Source organism: Halichoeres trimaculatus, unplaced genomic scaffold (genome assembly GCF_033239565.1).
Source record: "Halichoeres trimaculatus isolate MK-OKI-2021-1 unplaced genomic scaffold, fHalTri1.1 fHalTri1_scaffold_3, whole genome shotgun sequence".
In the NCBI taxonomy this organism is placed as follows: Eukaryota; Metazoa; Chordata; class Actinopteri; order Labriformes; family Labridae; genus Halichoeres; species Halichoeres trimaculatus.
Genome location: NW_027437181.1, coordinates 17,705,568 through 17,728,703, shown reverse-complemented (window position 1 = coordinate 17,728,703; position 23,136 = coordinate 17,705,568). Strand labels below are relative to the sequence as shown.

The window sequence follows — 23,136 nt, the reverse complement described above, 5'->3', positions numbered from 1 at the left end:
TCTACACTGCTTCCTATTGAAGTTTCTGGCCTGTGATTTGTCTCCACACAGCCATGTGAGACAGCCCCATTCCTCAGTGTTTCTAGCCCAACCTCAGTTGGACCGCCATCACAGAACACGTTAAACACAAGCATTATTAAGGCTTAGAAACCTGCACAGAGCGCGCTGATGTAATCACCGTTATTTTCCTTGGCATTATATCAGTAAGACGTCCGACTGTTGGTGACATTACCACACAAGAGGGTGGTTCACATGACTGGCAAAGTGCTCACTTAGAGTTGTGCCTGTTGCAGGGTCGAACTGAGAAAGCTCATTTTACATTTCCACCGCTGGTCTGATTATGTGGCATGTACAGAAAAGGTTGGTTCAAGAATTTGATTTGAGGGTTTGGAAGTATTTCTTTAAAATTTGGTGAGCCACAGACTGCTAAGTGTCTGTTGGATCAGATTTTTGACAAAGTAATTCATCCTTTATCCCAGATCAAGTTACAGTTAATGCATTGAAACTGAATTGTGTGCCTTTTTGAGAAAAACCTGAAATAAATAATACCAGGCTGACAAGATGATTATTTTTCTGTTTGTTTTTCTGTGCTTACAGAGCCAAACAATCCTGCACTGCTGAGTCTTCTTTCTGCCCCAGGTCTTCATTGATTGGCCGCCAGGTAAGTGATGAAATTGGCTTTTGTCTCCTGCTGGATAAGGCAAGAGTCTTTCAAATGGAGCTGCTGTCTGAGAAATAGTGTTACTCCATGCAGTCTTCAGACCTCACTTCATCAGACAGATAGCACCCTTTAACTCCCCCACTGTCCTGTTATCCTCGGGCTGGGTCAATCTTGTGCTTTGTTGTGTTTTTCAGTCAGATGTTACTGTCACGGGGAATCTAATTTTCTTTTCCTCTGGCCAATCAGCAAACTCTGTCTCATTTCCTGGTTGTACTGGTCACACAGACTGCATTTGTTTGGAAAAAGGAACTGTGCCTTGCTGGCCTCACCTTTAGCAGTGTAAGAGCAGACTAAAGCCAAACAAAGCGCCTTATGTCCGTGCACGTATCTCTAGATATAAACACATATGTGGTTCTGTAAGAAACTTTATCGCTGCCACATAAGCAGCAGTACAAAAGGCCCATTCTTCCAAGGGACCTGGGGACAACAACAGCACATGGGCAGCGGAAATGACAGACTGATTATGTTCCCACAATGATAGCACTGCCCCCACCTCCTTCACAAACAGCCTTTTGTCTCGGACGGGACTGGACACAGGAGCAGACCCAACTCTATTTTCCTCTCTTCTGAGTGCAACTTAGTTAATGTCACTGGTTACCACATTTTGTGTGTGTGTGTGTGTGTGTGTGTGTGTGTGTGTGTGTGTGTGTGTGTGTGTGTGTGTGTGTGTGTGTGTGTGTGTGTGTGTGTGTGTGTGTGTGTGTGAGAGAGAGAGAGAAAGAAACAGTGACAGAGAAAAAGAGAAGGAGAAATCTTTATCCAGCACTGGTCACTTCAGGGAAAACTCAAGTCATAGCTGAGGAGCTGAAGCTGAGTCTGTTGGACAGATGTTTGCTAACAGGCCTGTCGACAACTCTGCCTCTGACCTTGACTGAGGAGAACATTATTGTCCCGGAAAAAGTGCACAATTAGACGTTGCCTCAAATTAGGCGCAGTCAGGGTGCCCCTTTTCATTGCTGATTAGAAGGTCAGTGCCGTGGGATGAGAAGCCACAGTTATCCTTGTAACCAGGTAAACTTGGTGTCTCCAAGAGCAAAGAACAATAAATACAATCAAGAAGGGGATAGATGAAAGGCTGAAGGACATATAGGCAATACTGGCGTGTATAATGTGTAGTCTGAAAGCCTTTCTACAAGCATTTAAGTATTCAGCATTAAAAGTGGATTATGTAAATAGTTGTTAAATGTCTACCTATCTGCATTCTTGAAACAAGTTGGCACCATCCTGTTCAGTTTCATGAAGGCGTTGCTTCTAACTCGCCACAGGATGATGCATCCTGCCAATCTGGTCTCCCTAAGCAGTGGACATCTGCCTGCCTGTCCCAAATGACTCTTTCACATCTATTAGCTTCTTCTTCATATCCACTTGCCAGGCGGGGGCAGCAAACGGTTCATGGCATTTAGGGTCAAACTGAAAGTCAGGGCTCCAACTCTGAGGCAGGCCAAAGCCTGGAAGAAGCTCGGGAGCCCTATGTTAACATGCTCTACTCTTTTTTTTCCTGCTTTTTTCCTCCTCTGTACACTTCTGTAGTTGCTGTGCTGTGTTTGACTAGAAAAAAATGGAACTCATAGAACACATTTGCTCATAAAAGCCATGGAGCTGCACAAGGTGTGGTTAAAAAAAAGAACAGCAAAATGAGCATAATAGCTAATGGGTCTTCAATGTGATTGAAAAAGGAAACGAACAAAAGAGAAATATGTACATCTATGTTTTTTTTCCTCTTAGCTTGCAGGCAGGAAAAACTTCATGCCATTTTCTTTCAAAGACACATGGATAACTTGCCATCATAGGAACTACGGTATATTTAGAACCTATGATACATGTTATTCTTTTTTTCTGAAGTGCTTTGGATGGTTTTCTGTTCTGAAAAGACTGTACTGAAATGATGCACAGTTGTATCAAAAGACACAGAGACACAAAATCTAAGGTCTTTCTTTTGACCCCATATTTCCCTGCATCCCAGTAGAGCGCATCAGATCTCAGCAAGCATGGATTCAAAGTGAGTGCAGCACGCCCAAGGTCAGCCTGTTAGCCTCTGGTAATTAAAAACAAGCCCTCTGGAGGCAGCAGAGGTTAAACAGGGAGGTTCACTTTTCTGCCTGCGACATTAAACTCTGATTATATCAGCTGTTGATGCAGTTAGACATCTTAGACAGGCAGTGTATGTTTGTGTCGTAAAACAAACAGCTGGGAATACAGCACAGTATACACTTAAGTTCATGAAGAGAAAACAATACCATTTGTATGACTTCTTGTATTTTAATCTGCTGGAGTTTACAGTATGTGTTTTACTGAGTGAAAACCTTTCTGGGGAAAATGTGCATCTTGTTTTCCCAGACTAGCAACTGGGTGATGTGTTGTGGAATAAACAGTGGCAGATATTCGTCACATTTCAGGCTGCCAGCCATGGCGCTGCACATACAACTGCAGCCTGCAAACTGTAAATTCAAGGCAAACAAACAGCCTCTGAAGTGATTCCACCAGTTAACTCATTGTGCGTAAAACATAAGCTGAGCATTATCTGATGATTACCGCCCTCACTTAATCACACTCTCCTTCCTTTGTGTGTGTGTGTGTGACTCTTTGTCTTTCCGTCAATGTCTCATTCACCTCTGCCTGGCCTGGGCGCTGAGCACTGGACTGGATATGAGGGCATTAACTGTGCTTCAGTGCACCACGCCATTTAAAAGGCAGCACAGCGCCAGCCCCCGTTAGCCACAAGGCTTGTACAGGCTCATTGCCCAGGGCGAGCAGGCAGTCTGACCCAGGCTAGGCCCAGATGTCAGGAGTGGAGGAAGGCGTCCTGGTGCACTGTGCCGAAGCTTTCCAGTATGGCCCAACATCTGTCTCATCTGCTGGCACTCAACCTGCTCTACTCCAACCCCTCCTTTATCTAAGTTCTCTATCTTACATCAACAGTATATATGTTTAAGTCCTTCTCTGTCTGTTTCTCTCCCTGGCACACACACATTCAAATACATCTTCGTAAGTGTGTGTTTGTGTGGGCTCTCCAGGCTCAGGGGCCCCCGAGCCAGCCCTCCCATTCAGTGCCGCTCGCTGCATTATCCACTCTATCTGTCCATCTGTCCCTCTGTTCACCACTGCCTCCATCCAGCTGCTCACCTAGCTGTCCTATTAGCCAGCCTTCCACACACAGCTAGCGTTGCTGCTCTGCTCTGGGTTACCTTCAAAGACCGAGCTCCTCTGCTCATAAACACAGAAACAGCTGCTCTCTACAGTACGTCTGTTCTCTCTTCTCTCCCCTCCTCCTCCTCCTCCACTCTCTCTGTTTCAAAGTCAAAAGTGCTTCACTTGTTAATGATGGAAGCCGTTTCCTCACATCTGTACTACACAGGCATTTACATCCAAACAAAAGATAATGTGCAGGTTTGCTGCTCTCCCACTTTCTTCCTGTTTGTCCCTGACTGCGTAACACTCTTTCTTATCGCTCCAGTTGTCTGAGTTTCTGAGTACTCCTTCAGATGTGTCCGTCTGCTGGAGTTCTGGTCAAGGTTGCTGCTGAGCGTGTGGGCTGCTTTTCATCTTTACAGAGCTGAAGCTAGGCCTAGACCTGAGCAAAAGGTCTAGAAAGATGTGGTTGCAAAGCCAGCAGCACAATACATTTCTACAATACAGCTTGACTTCCCAGTACTTTACAGAATAAGGGTAAAAGCACAAGATGAGACTGGGCTATGAGAGAAGTAAAGTATAACAAAAACAGGATGAAGTGGAATTCAAGTAGTAGTGCACAAAATAAGATATTTAAAGAAGATCCAAATTGTGCTCTGTAAATTGGAAAAGTAAGACAGTGGGACAGAGAAAGTGCAGCATTGACTGAGTGAAAGCAGAGGGTTTCTATTTCTTTAGTCCTAACAGTGTTAGTGCAAGCAGAGAACCCAGATGTTTGGTTTTATCCAATAATGCTTTCCTTAAAATGGCTTTAACCCCAAAGTCTGCTTCCAATAATAGAAAACAGGACTTTCTCAAAGGCCTTCTACTGTTTAGAGGCTCTGTAAATGTAAAAAGGACGGGTGATATATATTAAGACCATGTCGGCCTTAAGTAAATTGTTTTTCTAGTCTGCAACTGATGCAGAGTGGAGTGTACAAACAGCAATTCAAGTTTTGTCCCATAGAGGAGATTCTTTTGTGGTATTAGGGAAATTCCTTGTGTTATCTCTTCACCGGATTGAATATAGTAGGTGTCCTGACAGATTGGTGTACAATCTGAGCACAATTTCCTCTGTTCGCTGAGAGGTGTCAGTTGTAATCAAGAAAGGACAGGCAGGGACGGAGCCATTGTTTCCTGCTGGTCCTGGGCTCATCCCGGCTCTGTGTGGGCACTAATAAAGATGGGCATGTCGCGCTGGGATAGTTTACCCGCCTCCTCTCCTGTGAGTTGAGCACGAGAGCCAATCTGTCAGGAAAAACATTGAGTGAAATTGCCCTGTGGTACAGCAATGCCTGGTGACAGCCACTTGCAGACTGCCAGCCACCAGAGTGATGCTACCACCCTTTATTGACAAGCAAATTACAGTCTCCAACACTCAAACGCATCGTGGTGGATTCATTTACATCCATCAGCCCTAAGCCTTTGTTACATCGTTGGGTTTTCCTTGTGTAGAGGGAAAGGGCGGTGAAAAAGGAGGGCGGGGGTCCCAGTCTGGTATGACAGAGGAGATTGTGAAGCGGCTGAGTGTCCAACATTAAGACTGACGGCGCGGCTAGCCTCTCCAACTGGATGGCTGATCACATTACCTCCACAGCATTGTGGGAACTAATACTTTCAATAAGTTAATTTTTAAGGTTCATATATTGCACAATCTAAAGAGAGTAAATAGGGGGAAATTATACCTTGCCATGCACCTGACAGGAGAAGATATTTTAATTGGAGGGCAGCAGTTTCAGTCATAAGCAAGACGGAAAAATGCGTGAGAGGAAAATGAAGAAAGAGCTGGAAAGTGTAGGTGAGTTTAAAGGGTAACTGGTGTATATTATGCTTGATGATGCATAAAGAAAAAGAGAAATTCAGGGGCATGTCAATAAATAGAATATTTTGTAAAAGTGGGGCTTTTTTGTGTTACTCCACTTTTTGTCATACATTTTGTATTCAAACTGTTTGGTCGACAGTGAATCGCCAAGACCTATTTTTTACGCTATATTTCTTCTTTTGACCTAATCATACCATTTCCACAAGTGCACAAATACAGGTATTGGACTAGACTTTTCAAAAGTTTAATTTGGAGAAAAAGGAGGGTACATGTGCTGTTATTGCTCCAAAAGCGAGGAGACAGACAACTCTAACTTAATTCCATGTCTGCCTCGATATGATGATTTTAATCATAGCTGGCTCCTAGTGCTTTGTAGAGGAAGTGGTGGCAGTCACATGGTTTGTTGATCCCAGCTATGTAGGAAAGGGCATGTTTGACTTGCCTTGCTGTTTTAAGGGGAGTCTCTATGCAGGGTAAATAGCAGCCAGCAGGCGAAATATTCAACAGGCTGACAGACTTCAATTAATGGAAAATGCACCTCTTTTTGTTTACTGTGTTCTGTAAAGGTCAGCCAAGTCATGGTCTTGGAGGCACTGTTTTTGCCCATTCCCAGGGTTAGATACATAATCAGAATTAATCACTCCAGGCCCGTCTCCCCTCCTCACCCCAACCTTCAGATATATGACTGTCTCATCTGACCTCATGCACCACTAAAATTAGACCCAGCATGCTTTTCTACACCACCACTCTTCTCCAATGGCCTTCTGTACAATACACAAAACATTTACACTCCAGAAACTTTTTCCCTCTCTGTCATAGATACATGTCTTCAGACATGAGCAGACTACTTTAAAGCCTTATATTTTTCTTTTAGCTCTTCTCGTGGCTGCGTAATGACACACAGCTCTTCAGAGCCAGCTGTGTGCATTGTTCCAACTTGCCGAGGCTCATGCACATTGACAGTGGTAGCCTCTGAAGGACAAATGCAACATATATCAGCATGCAAAGAGTTCCCGTCTCAGTCTCAAGCTCTCTTGTTTAATCTTGACATATTTCTTTTTGCTTTTGCTCTTGAATGACACGTCACATCTTTTCAGAACGTTGCGTTGTTGTTGACTCAGCAGTAGAGGATACTTAACCACATGTAAGGAGACAGGCTTTTATTCCTTAGTTTTCCTGTTTTGTTATCAGACAATAGTACTGATAAATTGTTTCATAACTCCTTCATAAATCTTCTGTTACACAGAGGAAACTGATAGTTAAAGAAGCAAACCAGCAGCTAAAAAGAGGTGGTTATTAATCAGCTTTATATCGTTATGTGTTTATTATTTAAAAGCTAACACGTCTTTAAAGGTTTTGGTGGAGGGTACAGTAGCACAGATAACGCTGACACAAGCTGTGGTAACAGTAGTATTTCTAATCCTAACAACTTGAAGAATGAACGCAGATGATTATCTATATTAAACAGTATGGCCTCAGGTTAAGCTCTGACCTGGGTTCAGCTTTTTTAAACGCTGTGTGAGAAAAGTCCTGGAGGAGCCTGAAGGGCTTGGAGCCCATCCCAATATTTTCCGTGGCTTTAAACCCTCATTCAGCCTCACTCTGTCTTACATGCCATGAATTTGCTTTTATTACATACAGTGTATACTGAGTGACATACGTTATAATTGCTCAGATTTATATTCTTTTTCTTTATTGTTTTCCCTATAGGGATAAAAGAAATGTCACCACAGTTCTGCTGGAAAAAGCAATAGAGAGGAGATCTTTGCTTACACACTCAATTGTCTTCTGATAAATTCACTGGCAGGCGATTAAGGCAACCAAAGTGATTCTCATTCCCTCTAATAACTATTATCTTCCTTGCTACTCTGTCTAGCAGAGCTAGTGGGGATAAATCCTCTATAAAACAGGATAAATTACATATGTAAGGTGATAAGCGTGTGTGAGCCAGGGGGCCTCCAGGATTATTTAGTGTGCTGCTCATTACTTAGCGTACAGCTGCTTAGCCATCCTTTCTGCCCTAGGCTTGGCGGGCGTCCCTAGCATTCTTTGTCATAGTACAGTACATACCTGAAGCTGAAGGGGGCTGAGTCCTGACGCTGCTGCAGCTGCCATTGTGGATGGAATGAACTGCACCGGGTAGTTATCACCTGTCAGAGAGGGAGAGAGAGAAAGACGACAATGCTTGCAGGTTCAGACAATGAGCCGGCCCACAGCAACCAGGCAAGTGCCAACACAGATCCCAGCGCCCTGCAATGGTTTGCCACAGCAATGTGGCACATTGCAACGAGCCCTCGGCTTTGAGCCCAAACATCTGCATTAACAAAAGGCTAAACTGGTTTGACTGGAGCAGGATTACTTGGGAGCATTTTACACCATTCCCTTTTTCCTTCACCTGCACTGTTCTGCTCCTGGAAAGCAGCAACGACCACTACTGCAAACTTAAACAGATTCAGGGTATTTTCAAGGTTTCAGTTAAAATGTGAAATATTTTGCCTTTTATTCAGTTAACGGTTATGTAAAAGAACAAACATGTTCTCTCAGGCAGCTCCTACAGCTGTAGACTTGTCTGGCTATTGTTCAACTCTACATTGTTTGTTCCTGAGTGAGTTGGCAGCTGAGTGAAAGCACTTATATCCAGACTGGTTGGAACAAGTGTGCAGTCACAATAACAAGGTGCAAAGTAATCCCACACTTTCTTATCTCACATATCACTGTGATCAACAACAGTGAATTGGTGTCCAAATAGCAGCAGTATTTATTACCGTTCACTACTGTTGGTCTGCCATTAGCACTTTTGTCAGGCTGGGGTATAAAAACGGCTGCTGTATGAGTGATATCCATTGGGGGAAGTAAAACTGAGCACCAGGCCCTTTTACACACTTAGGCTAGTGTGTTGAGACAGACAGAACAGCCCCATTGAGACGGGGCAGTCCAACGATCACCGAGCAGAGGTTGGTTTTGAGGCATGTGTGTGGAGAAGCGGAGATGGGGCGCACAGTGGGTGAAGGGAGGGGGTAGTTGGCTTTCGCTCAGACCCTACTTCTGCCTGCCACTTCTTCTCACAAACATATGGAGCCATTAAGCCACAGACAAGGTAAATGTATATACCTTCTCTTTCACTTTGCCCTTGCTCGCTCGGCTCGCCTCACTTTGCAATCTTGTACTGCACAGCACAATGTGATACAGGCCATGGAAATTCAATCCCCATTTAGTAGCAAATAAAATCACACAGCAGAGGTGGTTTCAAATAGTGCTGGGTTGGATGTGGAGAGAGAAAGTTGAGGGGGGGTACTGTGGTTATTTCTACACCACCTCTTTTTGGTATCGCTTTCTCCCTGTCTCTGTGCTGTCTGTGACGTAGGAGTGGGAATAATAAATGGCTGGATGTCTTTAGATGTCATGTGAAACCTGGGGAGGGTCATGTGCTAAGTGAGCGCACATCATTTACTGGGGAGTCTCGTGCTTCAAGGTCTGGGTCTTGGTGGCACACAGTCTATGTTGAGGCACCAGACTGTCAGAATGGCACAGTGCCAGGCTAGCATCACCAGGGAATCACATCTAAAACAGTGCCTTTTCAACTGACCATGTCTGGTCCCATGCCCACGGGAGCAATGCAGGTGACACCATAGTCACAACAGCCTGTATTTCCCACTCATGTCATAAAGTACTAGTAATAGATCTGCAGAGGGTTGACAGATGTAGCTAAGACCTTTCTTAGAGCAGATCAAATGATGATGAATGAACTGTATGACAGCAGCCCTGTAACTTAATCTTCCCTTTCAAATTTTATCGAATTACCAAAGCTGTTGACAGAGAAACAGGCTTACATGACAATAATTACCCTGATACATTATTTTAGTTGTTGAAACAACTGTGCAAAGTACATTTTATGTGTATGAAACCTTAGCATACCAAGTTAAATTTAATTGAGTGACAATAGATATAAAGGGAAAGAAAACATGCAATTCTTCAAGGCTTAAAGCTGCTGCGAGGAACTGTCTGCGAATACCTTTAACGACTGATTTTACACATGGACACTTGATTTCAGTGTTTCCTAAATCACATTTTTGTTTCCAGACATGGTAACAGCTCTTAAGTTTATATTTTCCCATGTAGAAACCAATAATTCATATCTGAATGTATCATATCTCTCTGGTGTTTTAAGTTTTTAATAACCCCCCCCCCCCCCCCCCCCCCCACAAAAAATAAAAAATTAATCTTTTTTTGTACTTTCATCTGAGAACCAGCATAGATGTGGTCACTAAAATGTGCTAATAGGTTAAAACTTTAGAATAAATGGCATCAGGGAACCTTGAAGTACCAGCAGGATATCTATTAAGGAGGCAGCCAGACTCCAAAGGCTAAAGGGTCATACTACAGGTCCATTAAAGGCACGTCTGACTGGATGCTACCATGTCTCCATGTCTGTGTACACAGTGCAGACAGACAGAGAAGTCAGACTCATATCTATTTGTTTAAAAGATGAGTGTGTGTTTCTACCACTGTGCTTGTCTACCATGCCTAACCAGGCCATTGAGCACAGCTAGCGGACAGGGTGATGACTTACCACCATTGTGCCAGAATGACTCTGTTGCCATGTGAGCACCACAGGGCCGGGGTCATAAGCAGTGGTCCCTGGGAGCTGTCTCATAATGATAACATCAGATTAGTGTGCCTTAGTCTTGGAAGTGAATGCTTGGCCACTCACTTCATAGCGAAAGGACACAGCGGCATCCTGTATACCCTGCAGGTGGTGGCGATAACATTGTAGTCTTCGGGTATGTTGTGCATATTGTGTTGGATGGAGAGGAAATAATAGAGGTTTTCAAAGTCCCTCTCCTGACTACAAGAGTCATTTTCAGACCCCCTTTGCTATTTCTTCATTAACTCATGAATAATGCAAGAAGCATACACATGGCGACCCCTGACCATGATTCCATAATAACTCCTGTTATCTGAACTAAAACATTTTCCGTGTCAAACCTATTGCAGAAAGCACACTGGTGAAAGACTCCCCCTCAGGCACTTTGTTTAAGCTGTCATGGCTCCATAGTTCCAAAATAGCTGACTTTCTTTTTCATCCTGTGGTTTTATAGTTAATTCATTAACTGCACTACCACACCTTTTAATGTTCTACTGCAAACCTGCTGACTTCCCTGTGTTTCTTTTTCTCATTTTTTTTAGTCAGCCTTCTTCTTCGAGTGTTGCTTTAAAGCAGACATAAATACATTTTCTTTCCATTTTTTGGCTGACTCATAAATCCTTCTCTCTTTAACAGAACAGTTCTTATATATAAACATAACATTGTCCCCTTCTTTTGCATGTTCAGTGGAGAGAACCAGGAAAAGAAAAGCAGACGATTACTTTTATTTGATTGAACTATTACATCCAAGTTAAGTTGTATGTGGTGGTACGTCTGAGATGTTCACGTATTTACAGGGATGTGTGAACCGAACAATTTGACATGGTAACAGTCAGCATGTTGCAACATTGAAAACATTTATATTTTATTTTGGAGTCTGTGGAGGGCTCCTCTTTCACTCAATGCAAAACACAAAAGTGTGAGAAGGGGCATGTTGCAACAGGCGCAGAAAACAGTTATACGCACAGCAAAACCTGTTCTTTGCATCATCCTCAAACTACCCACCTTCTAATTTTCTTTTCAGTACTTAATTGCACTTTGAGAAGAAATAACCACCTCAACAGTAATCAAAGTTTGGGTTTGAAGAAGTAACAACTGTGGATGTTTCAAAAATGGTTCATCTCCCATGTTATTGGATCTGAACAGCAGATACTTGAGAAACAATTACAGCCAGCACACTCTTGAAAGATACTTTCATGTTGAATATATGTTTACATTCCTCTGTTTCTCCAGCCGTATCTATTGTTCCACATGGTCTAGAACATTCCCAGGCTTTGTCTCAAATCCAAGTTCAGACAAGTCTCAGGTGTGAATCAAACATGTGTTGCTGCACATTTGTCATGCACTTTTAACAATCTTGAGACTTGAAATTATAATCATTAAAAGTCAAAGACAAAAGGGAATGTGAAAGCAGAGAGAAAGGAGGGCACAAATTGAGGACTTAAGATGCAAGCATACCTGGCTTATAAGACATTCCCGGGGGGAAGAGAAAGCCTTGCTGGGCGGCGGCTGCTGCTGCCAGAGTGCGTTGGTCGTGTGGAAAAATGGGGATCATGAGCGGAGGCATGTGACCCTGGACCTGCTGAACAGATAGAGAGCGGAGATCAGAGAGAGGCCTAAGCACGGTCATGGTACACAGAAACACAGAGCCCACTCAGGGGGGGAGGCCAGATCACAGCTCTCTCTAACGCGTGCTGACAGGGGGCTCCGTGGCAATGACGGCCTTCGTGTGCTCGCACAATACCTGGCCAAGCTGCGCCAGCTCTTAATCCAAACCACAATTTCACCTCAGCACATCAAAGGCCCCGTGTACGTACATTGTTACAGCATCAGTTGGAGGGAGTGACATGCAGGATGGAGAGCAGAGAGGCTACTTGAGAAAAGTAGTGTGCATGGTGGAACATGCATTCAATGACACTATGCAAGTGCATTAGATTCAACATCTTATGAAAAGATTTTTTTTTATTATCAATGATAAAATAAAGCCTGCAGACAATCATTGTTTGCCTTCTCTGACTGTCTGCCCCACTTAGATATTAAACTCCACTCTGTTGCTGACTTGCCTCCTGGGATTATCAGCATATTTGTGCCTAAGGTTGCTGAACAGCTTATGACTCAAAAAGTGACTCAAAAAGGAAAAAAAAAAAAAAAGAAAAGGGGGGGGGGGGGGGGGGGTGTCTGCACACATGTTGCAAGCTCCAATCTTACTGTCATTCTCTGCTTCCTGAAACTCTGTGATGAGGAGCAGCTCAGCTACTACAAGCTTGAAAGGGTTAATCTAGCAACGTGCCAGGCCACCTCAGGGGAACCTGCCTGGAAAATGGGTTAATAAAGGTCATCCCCCAAAATAAACACTTTACAGAATGTTTCTCCATTCATCCCTCCTTAAAATCAACTCGCAATAAAACGGGTCTGGGTGCAATTACTGCCGCTGCATTGGGGCATGAAATCAACCTGCTCTGAGCAACGACTCCCCCCATGTTCTGGCTGAGGTCTGCTATGATCTCCACTTTTTCAGCCTGTGCTGCCCACCCCCCTGTAGACCCTTTACTGGAGCAGACAGGCCCACTTTAAAGCAGGCTAAACCTTCTTAAAACTACTTTATTGATCGGTCCAGAGGTGCAAAGCTAGACTGAAAACTAAATAAATAGAAGCATTTTATGTCTACTGAGCTTTTACAGAAGTGCAAGTGCAGAAAGTGCATTATAGAAGAATAGAAAAGTATGTGGTTCCTCTAAAAGTAATTCTGTAAAAAGTGCTGCTGCTGAAGAAAAATAAATGGCTGAGGAGACTGCGACAAATGACCTTAAATAAAACATTGCTTTATGGGGATTACTGTTCCAAGTTTCCAGGCTGGATGGATGAAAGATGGATCTTGGCCTTGCATGTATGGAACATATGGAAAAACACAATAATTAATGTCACAACATGAGGTAGGGCCAGTGACAGGCGAGGGGGGTAGAGGGGGGGCACTGGGGAACACAGCTTTTCTCTGTCTGTGTATTTGGACTGTAAAACCAGATGGAGGCTGTTGCTGAATATGCGGTAGTCACAGGGCAGGAAAGGACTCTCTTAAGTCCAAGTGTGTTACAAGTGTGATAGGTCCTGGTTCATACACTTTTACAACCCAAGAAGGAGCATCAGCTGTAAATTTACAATGTCACATTTAAATAAAGTCTTTCAAAGACGGTGAATTATTACAGTACAGCGAAGTCCATACATCTGTGTGAGACTAAAACCGTGTAGTGTAAGGGTGTAATGTTAGAAATATAAATTTTGCTTTGAAATAAATTCATTCATGCACATGTGATGTACATGGGATATATTCAGATCTACAGTAAGTGAAACACTATGTGATACTTAAAGGCATTTTTCTCCAGCACTCAATGTAAATTATGTGATTTCATCTGGGATATCGCCTTTTATTACAATTATTATTTTAAAATATGGAGCAGAATATACAAGACTCAGTGAGGCAAGACAGGGTGTGAATGTGTGCTGAAGGGGAAATAACTGCATTGAGTTGGAATGGCTGTGATTTGCAGTAATGAGCTCTGCGCATTAAAGTTTAATTTACGGCAACTAATGTCAGAGAAAGGCAAATCAAATTTTGAGGAGCTTCAAGGTGGCAACAAATAGTGGAGGTTAGTTGAGCTGTCAATTAACAGCTGGCACAGTGGCTGAGCAGGTCCTATTACATTTTCACAAGTGCTGTCTTTTTTAATTTGACTGTCAAAGTAAAGTAGAAGAAAAACATAAAGATGTGTATGTATGTGTGGCTCATTCTCTTTCTGTAAACCCCACCTCCTCTCTTTAAGAGTTACCCTCAAGTTCATCTATGTGTGGGCTGAGTGCCCAGGATTCTTCCATTGCCAAGATGATCTTGAAGAGCTGGAGAATGAAGTGGAGCAGATGTGAGCGGGGCACTCGGGTAGCGTCCTCCCTTCCCCTCGTAACGTGGCCGCATTGTTGTGCTGGCACTGCTCTTCCTTTGTCTTAGCACTAGATAATGTCATTTCACACCATCTGCCCCCAGGCTTCATTAAAGATACATGAATGGGCTATCTTATGAGGAACAGGTGCTATTGTTTGTCCCTCAAGACCCGGCACTAAGGATCTGACTCAGAATACTTGAAGAGGAGCATCTGTAGTGATCAGTCAGACAGACTTGGCCGAGGCCCCCATCTCTGCCAGCAAGCACTCCAACAGCGGTTTCTGGGGGAACGCAGCCGACTTGCAACATGTATCATCAATTCAGATGACCTGATGAAGTCTGTATCAGGCCAGCACGCAATCTGTTTCCCTCTCAAGGAGACACTGGTGTTTGATAAATAGAATGAACTTGCTGCTCAGCTGTGAGCAGAATACCATATAGACATCATGTTAGGGAAGAACTAATTAGAGAGCTTTTCATTCATTTATTTCTTTAATGCAAAACTGAGTTCAGTCACACCTTTGTCTGCTTGTATATGTTCAGTCTGAGAGCTTCATACGAGCTGATTTTTTAGTTTTGTATCTTTGTGTTTTATTGAGAAAGCTTTATCACTTCTTTTTAAAATGATGATGCTTTTCAACAAACACATATCATACAGTGAGTTGTACTACAAAGACCCGACTCTTCAGTGGCTTACTGAAGTAAACCTTTGGGGGGTCAGACTACAGAGGACAAGTCAGATGATTCAGACACACATCATCTCTGATGTGTAGATACATGATGTGCAAAGGAAAGAGCAGACTTTAGATTTCCTGGCATTTATACTTACAGCATTGTGCTCTCACACACACACACACACACACACTAGTTTAATGATCAAGGATGGAATTTTAAAGCAATTTTCTCAAGAGCTTTACAATTAAAACGAAAAGTTTGACTTACAAAAAGTTAACATTTTAACAAATCTGCGTTGATCTGAAAAAATATTGTTAGGTAATTCTGGCAGTGACAGAGGAGAGTTGTTGCAGCATCCACCTACAACACACACACACACACACACAGGCAGCTCCAAAACACTGAGTGCAAATGGAGATGTACAGCGCATTACAGCACTCACTTTGGCCCCTGTCAACACCCATGTTCCTCACTGTCTGTTAGAGCCTCTACAAAGCACCCAGGAGGCCTGAAACCCCCTGCTGGCTCTTCCTCTGGATCTCCTCGCACTTTCTTGCGCTGATGTACACAAGTTAGCTGCTTGCTACAGAGCACATTTAAAAAAACTGAAAGAGTTTTTGCTTTTATTCGCAGAATCAGTAAGTATTAAGATTAGTCGGAAAAAAAGTGCAAAGACCAACATCAATCTCGTTCTCACCGTGTTACATGGTTATTAGCTTGAAAGGACCTGCGAGTTCCGAGGTCTAAAATCCTGATTAATTGCTACTTGACACCTTTTAACACACCTCTCACACATGTGCTTTTCCTGGATATAATCTGCATTCATTTGCCTCGAAGACACTTGTAAAAAGTAAAACCATTTTGAGGGTTTTATTAAATTACTGACAACAATACACCTCCAAGTAGCCAAAAATTTTCCAGGAGTTTACTGTGATGATGATCTTATTTCTGTGCAGCCGTTAGGAAAAAAATCACAATCACCAGCGATCATTTAGAAGAGGACTCACATTTCTCTAACACCTTGTTTTAATAAAATAACTTCCACACTTTAGTAGCTGTCAGATCCACAGCTCTCATTATAACCTTCTCTTTCACATTTTCTATAGGAGGAGTTCTGTAATTTCACCCAGGGAGCGGAGACTCCAGCTGTTGCTGTAAGAACTGATGGTTCACACTTCACCCCCCCTACCCCCCAGCCTCTCCCTGCTCCACACTGAGCGAGTAGAAATCACCTTTTGTGATCCATTTAAAGAGAACGTGATCTTAAAGAAGCGGGTAAGCCTGGCTATGTCCCAACAGCAGCAGCACACCCAGTAAAACTGACACGAGACAGCAGGATATGTTTAACACCCGCCACTGTGTACACAGCCTGCTGGGTGTACACTGTACTGGAGCCTAACCAGGAGGAAAATCACTCAGTGGAAGCACTTCTGGCCTGTTGAATCCTCTCTAATGCTTCAGGTTTTATTCCCCCATGAAACAATAAACAGTTTTCAAGCACATATTACTCCTTATCTACAGGTCAGCCAGTTGTACTTCAGCTGAAAAGGTACAGCGCATGGCAGACACGCGCATTGATTGATCAGAGATGGAATGGTGTTTGGATTTGTCTGTTGCTAATGGTAATCAGACAAATGAATCAATATATCTTGAGAAGACTTTGATGCTGCAGACCTCCAAAGCCTTTGAATCAAACTCTTTATTTTGCCACACAGTAGACTCCTGAAAACGCATTATTCTGCTTGTGCACTATGAATTTGGGTGCACTAGATCAGGGTGAGTACTCTGGTGAGGTTCAGGTCACCAACAAAGGGCCCTTGTCCTGGTCAAGTCTCAGACCTTTTTCCTCACTCCTCTCCTTCATCTGAAATCCTTTAACGGGGCTGTTTCCTACTGGAGTCAGAAGACTGGGCTCTGATTCCGAAGATCAACAGTGTGCAAGCACCAATTTGAAAATAGTCTCACAATGTTTTCCTTGAATTGTCGGGGTACAACTTTAACTGTGACTGCAGGCGCTGTTTGCTCAGGCTTAAGTGTAACGCTGCACATCAGTCATGCCTGTGTGTGTTACACTGAGTACTGTTCAGGATGAAGTGCAGCAAATCCAGACACTTGGGTGAAGTCAGGCCATCCAGAGGGAATATCCAATAGATGACTTCTTGTTCCACTAATTCCTTACACAGTAAAACAAGCTCTCTTGGAAAACAGCCATCCCAATATTAAGTCCATGGAGGCTTGAAAGCAGGTTAGCCCAACCCTCTGACCCCAAATCTCTCCCCCAGCCCTCCTCCATCTCATCCCTCCTCTTGCCTCACTTTTAATTCTTGATAAAACTGCAGTCAGAATGCACTGCCAGGCTTTTACAGGATTTCTGCACAGTGCTCTTATTCATTGTAATTTTTTTTTCACATGTTTGAGTAAAAACAATAAAAGCTTTACTGCAAGTATAACACAAAATTATAAAAGTGGCTCAAAAATAAGTAAGAGCATACAATAAATATTTAGTTTGTGCAAAAGAAGCAGGATGATTTAATTACTGCATTAATTTGAATCAAATGAAGATGCTAGTAATGCATTAATTGACATATTATTTGATCAGTGTAAGTTTAGTACAAATTTTAACATGAAGCAAATTTTGCTAACTCTTATAGAAAGATAAATATCAAAGTAAAGCCTTAAGGTGTATTCTTCTTTGAAGCATTTTAATTGGTGTGCATTTTGCAACCTAACAGTGTTAACATACCGCAGCCCTGGATTGCATAATATGTCCTGAGTTAGACTGAACATATTAACATTTGCTCAGATGTATCATAAGAACAAGGGACAGCCAAACTATTAACCCATAAATATGTAGGTAGATTTTATAAGAAATGCTGACACAATTTTTTGCGTTAAAATGGCAACACAACACTGCGTTGCATGAATAAAATATAGCTAATTTTATAACAGCAAATTCGGTGTTAAACTTCCAAAGTAAACTCTCTTTTCTTGAAGGAGGTTGGGGGTTTACATGGAAGTGAAAATGATTTTTTTTCAAGGCCTGGCCGTAAAATTAAGGTTTGTAGTAAACTGGCCAAATCCCCAGGGACTCCCTCAAACAGCATATGTAATGACGGGGTAGAGAAGAACAGACATAAACAAACCCACAAGTGGGCTCTTGGCTGGCATCATTATCCTGCGTGTATATCCTCACTGTATGGAAACAGGAAGGAGAGAAATGCCTCTGACCCTCATTGTAGAGGGGTGATTGAGGTTTCCTAAGAACATTGGACACGGGTTAGTCAGATAGCGTACATGCATGTGATGGGAGCGGGGTAGGGGGAGAGGGATTGAAGTATGTGAGGCTCAGGATTCAATGTGGGTCTGAATCTTTAACACTTAAGAGCTTGCCAACAGACATAAATGTTTTATTTCTACTGTTGACTCTTGTATGTTTTTTAAATCTGCATCAAAAGCTAGTTTCCCTGAAAAACTTTTCCTTCATGTCTTAATATGATGCTAATTTAATATTTTTCTTACACATTACATTTCAAACAATGATAAGGGAGAAAAAATGTAATCAAAGATTGAAAAGAAAAGAAGCACATCCCTCACTTGTGTAATGTTGCTGTCCACAGTGCTGCGAATGCGACTGTGTTTCCCCCTCTTTTCTATCCTGCAATCACAGACTGAGGCTCTGTCTTCAGATTTACCTACCAGCTGCAGAAAACAACAGAGCCCATTCTCTTGTTCAACATAGAGGAGGCCTGTCAGGAGAGGCAACAGACACAAGTGCTCCGAAACTTCCAAACATGCTCAAGTATTACCTAATGATGGCCGTGCAAAAACTGTAATGTTTTTAAGAAGTCATATAAATGAGTAAAGAGCTTCAGTTTGAAACACCCTGGAAGGATTAGCTATGCAATTAAGAAAATATGTGAAAAAATGTAATATTTTATTTTAAAGCGCCAAGTAATGACAGAAAGAAAAAAAATACTACAATTCTGCTCCTTTGTAAAATTGTGCAGGACAAAATAGCTCATTGTGTTATGTTGGGGAATGCTTGGACTCTCCTCTGCCCCAAACACAAAAAGCTCCCTTTCTTCGTTGGCCCTGAGCTGAATGCTTTGCTTCGCCACCCCAGCCCTAAGAAAACACGCACCCCTTTCTCCTTGCTGTACACAGTAGAGCCTATTAATGTAGGAGCGCCTTCTCCCAGTGAGTGTGCCCACTGCTGAAGATGATGGCGGAGCAAAGACAAAACAGTTTGCTCAACATTAACAGAGAAAACACAGTCCATGCAGAGAGAGCTGGATAAACATCACACTGGAGGGCGTGTTCTTTCTCAGCTGATATTTTTCCCCACGAAGGCACAGTGGATGTTAAGTGTTGAGCGTATGAGCTTTAAACAGGTGCCTTATTGTGAAATTCTCACTCAGCACAAACCCGTTTCACTCATCATAAGTGTATAAAGAGAATCATTTCACACCAGGATTCATTAAAAAGGCAAATCCACATCCCTGTGTGCCTTGTAATCTTTGGTCTTGTGTGGATTGTTCTCATCACCTGTGAGAACTGATACAAGACTGGGAGTGTGCCATAAATTAACCTGTCCCATGGCTGCTGTATAAACCCCTCAGGTGACTAATTTAAAGTAGACCCCTGTGTGATTTCACACATTACAACCCTTCGTGTGGCACTTCTTGGATGGAGCTGCTTAATTATCACTGCTTGAACCGTGGAGGTGTGTGAATACAAAGGCCAATTACACAAAACCACGGCTTCATTGTGTAATTTACATCAATTATGGATCTATGTTTGTCTACATTCCTGCCTCAATGGCACTGCCACCACAAGCCAATATATTTTTCATGTCATACAAGAATAGAAATCAGCTGTTACACTTTGAAAAAAGGAGGATGGGTCTATCAGTATCTCTGGGGCCATGCCTGTGTGACACAACTTAAAGTTTTACTCTTTAGCGGAGCAATGCTGCATTTCATCCAAAGAAAAAAGCAACACAATCTAATTGGTAAAAAAATATCCCACAGACCTCAAACCAGTCAAACAGCATGTACTGTTTAAATCCCTTAAGCAAGAATTTGTTTTAGCAGGCAAATGGCATTACACACCAAACGTTCATCCACTTAGCTTCATTTGCAAGCCATCACTGCCATGCTGAGTTGTATCCATTACACCTTTTTGCGCATCATTAGGTTTTAACAGGGCCACGATGGCTTTATTGTTTAAATTTCACAGGACTTTGTTTAACATCAGCATTTCTTCTGCTTCCTGACAAGAAGTCACATTTCATAACTAATTAAATTGATCCCTCCTCCTCCTCCTCTCCTCTCCGCTGATAGAGTCCACTAAATGAAATTATTTGTATCCAAGTGTCAATATATTAAATCACAGGGGCTAATGAGTCGGGTCACCGCTTTCTTTTATCTTCAGTCTTGCATGTGCACATCTTCATCAGCTAAGAGTCTCCTTAAATGGAGGATGAACATGCTGGACTGAGCCTCCCTGGGCAAGAGCCAAGCCCGTCTGACTGGGCTGTTAATGCCCCCACATAATCCTGCTAGTACAGGCTAACAGAGCTCTTCAGCTCAAGGAAAAGCACTGGCAGCACTGCATTTATGCACTCTCTCATGTACACACAGCAGCACACACGCAGACACACACAGAGGCACATAATCATTTCCCTGCTCTATTATTCTCTTATTATCATGCTAACAGTTCCCATCTAGCCGTGCTAATTGGGGGACTTACACATTCTCTTTAACAATGTCTATTTGAGTTTTTTTTTTGCCAGTGCATAAATAAGAGTCTCACACTGAGAAAATGATTTGTGTTGGAGAGACAACAAAAGCATCTGAGAATACACAAATTAGCCCTATTATTTTGTGCAATTACCATACAGCCCTGTGTTTATTTAAACTCATCTGATTGATTTTAAATATTTACCATAATGCTTTATTTCTGCTGTGTTTTCTTCTCCAAATTGGAAACCGAATAGAATCTGTTCATTAAATAAAGGCACTGGATTGGATAACAGGCATTATCTTTTATCATAACAAAAGAAGTGATAACACACCAGTCCTGATGAAAAACCAATTTAACACTCAGAACAAACAGCAGTTGACAACTTGTTTTTGTTCATGCTGGGAGATCTAACTACTCTTTTCTCTGCAGAAGACAAAAGTTTTATGTTTCAGCCATAGTTAAAAGCTTTAAAAATTGGTAACACAGCTGCTTTTGCAAAACATTCTGTTAGAAGCACCAGGCTGTAAGGAGGCTTGCGAGGCCAGTAATTAGGTGAACGTTGCTTCTCCCAGACAAAGAACTAACATTAGCTTGATGATTTATGTTCAAACAAGACCCTGAACCAAAGCATCCCAAGCAGCATACAGCTGACTCACACTGGACTGGCATCACAACAAGAATGTAAAAGTCCTCGAGGGACATAGGCAGGGGCTAGATTTGATTGAAAATCAGTGAGCGGATTTGGTGATAGCTGTGGAACAAGCAAGATATGAGGCATGACAGAGGTCTCACATTTTGCCCCAAACAGTGTTATAAAAATATCTCCAGATATTATCTACATTTGTCAGGCTAGGACAAGATTTTAGGAGTACTTAAGTTCAACTTCTGCAGTGAAAGGACACAATACAAAACCAGAGGATTCAGTTAGACTGGGCAGGCTCTACAACCACTGAAAACAGAAGACCCCTTAACAGAGCCTCTCCTGTGTGTTCTCTGGTTTCTTTGTTACAAAGGTAAATGAGAAATCCATATGCAGCTGACTACAACAAACTGCAGTCAAATCTTTTTCCCCAATGAACCTCAAAGGTTGACAGCAGTGTATTTGGACAATTGTCCACCCTAACAACCATGAGCAGCTTAATGCTGGTGTAAATGCATTTCATCTTTAATCTTGGGACCTTTTGCATCTCACCATTGAACTATTGCATGTTCCCTACTGTTCCTTTACACCATTAAAGACACATGTGAGAAAGCCTCCAGGACTTTGAAGTGTGCACTGGACAACAATATACTGGCCTTTTCCTCTCTTTAATCTCTGGTTTCTTTTTTTACCTTGTGTGTGTGTGTGTGTGTGTGTGTGTGTGTGTGTGTGTGTGTGTGTGTGTGTGTGTGTGTGTGTTTCCATATCTTTGTGGGCTCAAGGTTAAAGGTTTAATACAGTGCCATAGATAATGTGAGGTGAGAATTGTATGTTGAAAGAACATCAGGTCAAGAGAGATAAGGAGGACCCAGACCTGATTGATGTAGAGATCATTTAGGGTTTAAAAAACAGCTTTAAATAGACAATATAGACGAAAAATTTCACAGAAAAGCAGTATCTTTAAGACCTAGGATCACAACACTCCACAGCCAGACAAACATTGAAATGTTATCACTTTTTTAAATTATAGGTGAGGGTGAAACTGTGACGACTTTTCATCTCTTCATCAGAGTATTTTTGCATTTATCTTAGCCTGTGAACTTTTTTCCATGCTGTAGTTATGGTCACTTCTTCTGCCACTTTTTCACATTTTAAATGGACACATAATGTAAATTAAATGTTTTAGATTAAAAGTGTCCCTCTGTTTCATCTTGGGGCTCTGCTTCTCCCTGTTTGTGAAGTTAAAGTTCACCCTGACCTTTCCACCAGTATTTATTCTCTTGATGTGTGTATCAACACATGGGCCCCTGTGTGTCTGCGTACTGTACACCATTGCCTCAGTACATGTGTATGAGAATCTAACCTGTGTTGGTATCTTCACCAACATACCTTGAGGAATGACCGACAGGGGTATTTACAATGTGCTTTTATTTGTACAACAGACTTAAAGAGAGACTTTTCACTTGAGGTTAATGGTGTTTCTCATCGGTACCCGTTTTAGCACATCATTCTGCTGCTATATTCTTGGTAAAGTATGTCATGCCTTTGATTATAAGAAAGTAGATTTGAAAGAACATGCCAAACCAACTTCTGATGATCAACACAAGATGTTTTTGCTGCTTTTGGAAAGTTGTCAGGATATACTCTACTAATCTTTTTTTGCTGTAGTGTTGCTAAATGAAAGAAATAGGGCCTTGCTCTTTTGTTTATTTCTTCCAGTCTCAGAAATTCAGGGAGGGAAAAAGTAACTTAGTTCCCTGACAGTGTATACATTTAACTGTGGCAT

The 23,136-nt window shown here is 42.3% G+C and overlaps 1 protein-coding gene across 9 annotated transcripts in view; it reads right to left on the bottom strand.

Annotated features, from left to right (window-relative positions):
- sox6 (SRY-box transcription factor 6) overlaps positions 1–23,136 on the bottom strand; it is a 133,496-nt gene that overhangs the window by 27,389 nt on the left and 82,971 nt on the right. For 7 of the 9 annotated variants that reach the window (XM_074666843.1, XM_074666847.1, XM_074666844.1 and 4 more), the window contains 2 exons: positions 11,815–11,938; positions 7,782–7,861 (listed from right to left, as the gene is read on the bottom strand). In XM_074666843.1, coding sequence (XP_074522944.1) covers positions 7,782–7,861; positions 11,815–11,938 — 204 coding nt within the window. The remainder of the gene's footprint in view (positions 1–7,781; positions 7,862–11,814; positions 11,939–23,136) is intronic. The other 2 variants (XM_074666845.1, XM_074666851.1) reach the window with 1 other exon arrangement.